The 6,705-nt window shown below is 43.5% G+C and overlaps 1 protein-coding gene across 1 annotated transcript in view; it reads right to left on the bottom strand.

Annotated features, from left to right (window-relative positions):
• Nucleotides 1-4,498, bottom strand: part of LOC134928271 (cytochrome P450 7B1) — a 369,002-nt gene extending 364,504 nt beyond the window's left edge. Inside the window, exon 1 of the mRNA XM_063923794.1 lies at nucleotides 4,249-4,498. Within this exon, the coding sequence (XP_063779864.1) occupies nucleotides 4,249-4,331 (83 nt within the window). The 5' untranslated portion in view covers nucleotides 4,332-4,498. The remainder of the gene's footprint in view (nucleotides 1-4,248) is intronic.
• Nucleotides 4,499-6,705: the final 2,207 nt, after the last annotated feature.

A 6,705-nucleotide genomic window follows, 5' to 3' on the forward strand; every position in this document is an offset into this window, starting at 1 on the left:
GCATGTGAACACATAAAAATGCATAAAGTTATATACAGATGCAATGCAGGCCATAAGCCAGTTGCACCCAAACTTTTTTGAGTCACGACATCCTTGAGTATCAAAACTATGTTCACGACACCCCTAGGCAAAAAGTTTCTTAATGAGAAATTCAGAAACAAAATATTAAATTGAGGAAATTGTGTTTATATGTCATCCTTCAGTTCAGTTATTACCACCCAATAATTAACATTCTAACTCGCTGCGTGTGTCGGAGCGCACGGAGACAGCTGATGCTAAAATCAGCTGTCTCCATGAATATTTTCACTGATACATTCGTAGCAGTTAAAAAAAATTGTCAGTGCCAGCATGTGTGCCTGCGTGAACCAGGATTCACGCAGGCGCATAAGCCCCCGGTGTCCAGCGTAAGAAGGACAGAAGGATCTCTGATTGCAAACCAGACCTGCTTCCCATAGGTAAGCAGCGGAGGTGAGGGAGCATTCACCATCTTCATGAATGAGGTCCTCATACTAGTGTATGGGAACACTGGGTCCGCTCAGGAGAGAAAGGTAAGCATTACCTTTATGATGAATGACCACACAATTTTACAAAAGTAGGTGAAAATTTTAATTTTAACCAACTTTTGTAGAATTTAAATGATGATGAATATACCCCTAAATTTTAATTTCTCCAGCTTCATACAAGTGCTGAATTTGGCTAGTGTCATCTAGAAAACAGTAATTCACATGCTTCTTCTTTCTGTAAGCGAAATAAGGATCTAGACTCTCTCGTTTGTGACTTTTTTCCATGTGGGACATAGTGGATGAATAGGTATTTTTTTCCCAGCCAAGACTGTAAGAGGACACTTACTGTAAGGAGGAACCCTGGAACACAGCTTCATCTATACAAGTATATTGACTGCCATTGTGACTGTGGGTTTCAAAACCTTGCTAACATAGGCTTTCATGGTTCTTCCTTAATTTGTGTAGACCAGTGGTTTCCAAACTTTTTTGAATCACGGCGCCCTAGAATATCAGAATTTTTTTCACGGCACCCCTAGGCCAAAAATTTCTTATTGAGAAATTTAGAAAGAAATATTACATTAAGTAGATTGCGTTTATATGTCATTCTTAGGGTCAGTTGTGTGGTGAGGGACAAGATTTGCTTCTGTTTGGCCACATATTTTATGACTGGCAGCCACCAGCACTGGTTTTGCCTATTAAATTGACCATGAATAATTTGATATGGTCCTGGACCACCAACCCAGGGCACCCCTGCAAGTGTCCCGAGGCACCCCAGGGAGCCGCGGCACACAGTTTGGGAACCTCTGGTGTAGACAATTAATTTTTAGGACCACTCCCTTATTTGTCAGTTATAGGAGAACTATGTTTTGGTTACTGGATCTCCAGGTTCTTTTGGATTATCGGAGGTTCACTCTACAGAATTACTGATAAATGCTCTAGAATTATTACACTTGAAATTCCAACGCTTTTCAGGCAGTGACTTCCTCAGAGGCACGTGACGAAACACGTTGGCACATTCCCACCCTCTGGTTTGAACAGAATATTAGTTATTAGACAGTTTCTGTTTAGCATTGCAATGACTCACTGTGGACAGAGCAAACAAGAAGGTGTTGAAAGGTATTTACAAGTGTATGTGATTAGAAACATACGAGATTTATATTTGATATATATGTGGAAATAAATAGATGGATTTTAACATCTGTCTTGTCATCTCAATTTATATCCACTACAGATGCCAATTACCCACACTGTGTTTATCACTGGAACATGACACTGAAGACCAAGAAACAAGTAAAGGAATACGTATAGGTCACATACAGTAAACATGTCAGTAATCCGGCATCTTCAAAAAAAGCTGGAACTGTTGCTGTGTATACATTCTCTTAGGTTCTATGGTCCACTTATGGGGAGCAGCTACAACTGAAATTAAGGATACCTTTTTATGGAATATGCGAACAATTCAGCAATGAAGTGATTTTTAAACAAGTGGCAGATTATTGCAAATTAATGTGAACACTAGCCCTTGATGTTATTGTTGTAATCCTTGGGTATTATACAGTGGAATTTTTGTTAGGACATATCAGGTGTGCAAGGCAACTATTGAGACAAGGCATAGTATCATGGGACTTTGATTCTGATGTAAGTGCATTATATCCTGGAGTATATACTGCTGGTAGAAAAAGTACATATACAGGTTGAGTATCCCTTATCCAAAATTCAAAAAAATGACATATATATTATATATTGTGTGTATATATAGATATATAATATATATGTATATGTGTCATTATCTCAGTAGGGGAACCAAAAATGTGTGATTTTGAATTTTGGATAAGGGATACTCAACCTGTACCATCATAATGGGTGTAGTATTGAAGATCTACAGTAATTAGGAAATAACTCGACCCCATATGGTTGACATGCATTAGGTTGACAGTCAAAAGGTCAACATGGAAATGGTCGACACGATTTTTAGAAGTTTTTTTGGTTTTATTTTCATCATGCATAACCACAATTATTGAAATGTATACCTTCATGGGCTCACTTCACTTGGCACGCTTTGGGCAAGGTGCCTTACTCAGCTACCGCTGAGTCTGGCACAGGCTACTATTCCTAAACTTAGTCCATGTGGATGGTAAATGAAGCAAAAGTTTAAATATATGTGGAAAGAAAAACCTTGTGTCTCCCATATGTGTGTTGACCTTTTGAACCTGTCGACTTTAAGCACTGTCTACCTTTTGACCATTTTGACCTACTAATGCATGACGATCTATTGACTGTCTATCTAGACACTGTCTGTCTATATATTGGAACCCAGTCATAATACCCCACCCCTCTCTCTCCCAATAAGCATACGTTCCACACATATCCCTTTCCCAGCACCATCACCTCTCACCCATAGCAGTCCTCATTTTGGTGCTCCTACCCTCTATATTTTAAATAGGAACAGTGTGCACATTCAGTGCGCAACCCAAAACGGTGCGTGTTCTTGCTGGGAAGCGGCATGGCCACACAATAATACCCCCAGCTGAAATTACGCTACACAGTACTGCAACTTAATTCACATTATATCATGCAATAGTGTCTCTTATTTACGTTACATCACACAGTAGTATCACATTACTCCTGACAGTGGTGCCCCATATTCACATTAGACCACACAGTAGTGCCCTTTCTATACATTACGCCACAAAGTACTGTAGTACACCTTATACACATAATGCTGCACATTAGTAATGCATTTCGTATGCAGATAGAGCCGCAGTCACACACAGAATATAGGCATGCTGCATATCATTTTAATCAGCAGAAGCTGTTTGTGCCCCTAGGCATGTGCCTAGTTTGCCTAGGGTCAGCTCTGCACATCCCATACTAACGTACAATAGAATGGTTATAAGTGCCACAATGAATCTAGTGTATTACATTTTTTTTTTTATATAGCTATTGACTGTAGATGAACTGCAGAATAACTCACCACAGCTCTAACATTTGTTTTTATTTTCTCTATATTCCACACATGGGTATTTATTATATAAAACAAAGTTAAACAAGTCAATAAATCTGGTCACCACAGCAACCGTCTGGAAGTGCAGAGTCTTTAAATGGGCAGATTTTACTTGAAATATTAAGTATTCTTTACTTATTATAGTGTAAAGAAATATCTACAAAATTCCACATAATCCAACACGCAGTACTTGCCAAGGATTGCTTTACAATAGGTTTAATCTTATTTTTACATTATTATATATATACCCTATCTTTGTGATAAGACTCCAGCTGTTCTCTGTATTACATAGCAACAAGTCTTGGTACAGTACATGAGAGCCTCTAGGCAGAGCTTGCTGCATTCACTGTTTTCAGAAGGGAAATTGACCCTTGCTCAGTGTACCCAGCATTGCCTAACAGAGGCAGAAAAGCCATGTGCATATAGCATATACCCAACCCATAACTAATGTATACAGGAGGAATGTTTATACAGGAGGAATGTAAAGTAGGTCGCAGGAGAATAGAACAGAGAAGTGTTTGCAACTTTGTATCTTTCATTAGTTACTGTATAGTCCAGGGGTCAGGCAACCTGTGGCACTCCAGCTGCTGTGGAACAACACACCACAGCATGCCTTGCCACAGTTTGGCTGTTAGGGCATGCTCAGTGGCAGAGCATGCTGGAACATGCAGTTCCACATCAGCTGAGGTGCCACTGCCAGAGGTTGCCATGCCTTGCTGTATACACTATAATCCCACGTACCTCCTCCTTAGCGTGACCCACATCAGGGAGACGGTCACCAGCAGCAGCCCGGCTGCAACCGCACACTGTAAGGCGTCAATCATGGTGCTCTCACCCGTCCCCGACCAGCAGTCCCAGTGACAGCTCCTGAGTGCAGCAAGGGTGGCACCAGCACACAGTGTATGTACCAAAACTTTCTCCCGTGGGCGTGGCCGTAACACTGGAACTCCTTCCTCCCAGGCCGCGCTCCCGTCTACTGCTGCTGCTGCTGCTGCTGCTTGAGCACAGTGTCAGAGATAGATAACACGAGGGGGGATTCCATTCCCATACACAAACATCAGCTGCTTACAGCTTTATTGTTCCTCACACAGGATAACAGTAACTGCTGTCCAGCTTCTGGGGGACTACAACACTCAGCGTGCCATGCATGCCCCTTGCCAGGCCGTGCTGGGTCTGTTACCTGCACAGCATCTGGGGCATAGCCACATTGAGGCTCCCACTGCAATGCAGGAAATGGGCTGCTCTATATGATAGCTGTGCTGTGCATTTATTACCTGTTGTATACACGTTTACTCTTCTTGTGTATGTTCTATGTATGCACAGTGGCAGCTGCACTATACAGGGAATATTTAGGAATTACTGGGTCCTATATCCTATCGTTATAATTTATCATTGCTGTTTGAGGTAAAAAGAAATTAATGATGGCCCAAATGTATTAAAATACACCCCCTGAACAAGGGCTCCGAAAGGACCACCTCACTGCGAAGTGGCTGAAGCCAAACCAATCTCTTCAACTTTTGAAAATGCTACTGGACGTGCGCGGTCTGCTGGGCAACGCATGCCAGGAAGGGATATGTCTCCCATTAACTGTTGCAGAATGTACACCATAGGCTACAGCGGGAGGCAGTCAATTGACCGCCGGATGGGATCCTGGCGGTAAAGATACCGACACTGGAATCCTGACACCAGCTGCAATACAGGCGGTCACAGTCCCGACCGCAGGCAGGTTTCCCCACTTGGGTGGTGGTCCACGCCACCACCCGAGGGGGAATAGAAGCAAGGCGAGCGAAGCAAGGCGAGCGAAGCGAGCCCGCAAGGGGACATGCTGCACTCGCTTCCGGAATCCCGGCATCGGTCTCCTGACCCCCGGGATCTCATACTGATCTCGCTAAAGGGGCTAACGCCATCTGGAAATAATATAAGTCATTATATTTATTGAGCTCTTTTCTCCTGAAGGACAGAAGGCGTTTTGCAGAAATCATGAACATAATATAGAAGTTTTTATTTCCAGAAAATCCAAAACCATAAACATACAGGGGTTTAGATTTGCAGGAAATACACAAAACAATGCACATAATACGGGGTTGATGCTGCCATTTTGGATCATACATTCCAAGGATTATGTATCCTACACACGAAAGCACCAGGCACGGCAGCCATCTTTGGTGTACTGCATAAATTACACTGGGCAGAATAGGAAGCTACAGAATACTAAAGTGAGATATAGAATCCTTAAAAGAATCATCAGATCCATGCATTGTTCATTCTACCCACAAGAGTAAATGGTAAGGCAGCCATCTTGGGAGCACTACTTAAGTCACAATGGATGAGATAAGCAATATTAAGCTATATACAGGTAAATTAAAAATCTCTAACATGATAAGCACTGCATGAATAATTCCACATATTGTTCATCCTGCCCATAAAAGTACCAGCAAAGCACTGGCGTTTCTATAATGGGTGCAATGTGTGCCATGCACACGGGCCCCTGGGTCCAGGGAGGGCCCACACCACACCCATTTAAATACCTTTCCGGAGTCTAGCATCGGGCGCTGCGATCGCAGTGGAAATCACCACAAAATGGTCGCCGAGCATGCGCGGTAGCCAAATTGGTCTCCGGATCATGGCGGGCGCCATGTTTCCGGAGACCTGTGTATGCGCAGTAGACTCTGGCACAATGCCGGAGTCTACAGCACTGTAAAGAGGAGGGGGCCCACCTGGAGGTGCAAACGCCCCCCTCCCCCAGAGGCAGCCATATGAGCACACTACTACAGTTGGCAGGATGAGCAGTGAGTAGAAGTATAACATACAATGGGGAATTACAAGAAAAAAAATAGGTAACTATACAGGAAGGGACCACGGTGAATGGGGTGGATACAGGGCCGGCGCTACCACTAGGCAGCTTTAGGCAGCTGCCTATGGGCGGAGGCCATTGGAGGGCGGTACCACATGCTGCTGAAAAATGCTTGCCTTAGCTGCTGAGCTCCTCTTCCTTTACCAGAACAGCAGGGATGCCGCAGCTGCCCGGAAGCACTGAAGGTGCTCGCGTAAAGTAAGTTTTGTGAAGTACAATTATACATCCCGCCCTGGCACTGCTCCTACCGCGACAACATCCGACCTCCCCGCACCACACCACTGCAACAGAGTGCCGTAATGTCTCCCTGCATGATACCCTCCCACTGTTAGCATATGTTATCC

This window comes from Pseudophryne corroboree, chromosome 5 (genome assembly GCF_028390025.1).
Source record: "Pseudophryne corroboree isolate aPseCor3 chromosome 5, aPseCor3.hap2, whole genome shotgun sequence".
NCBI lineage: Eukaryota > Metazoa > Chordata > Amphibia > Anura > Myobatrachidae > Pseudophryne > Pseudophryne corroboree.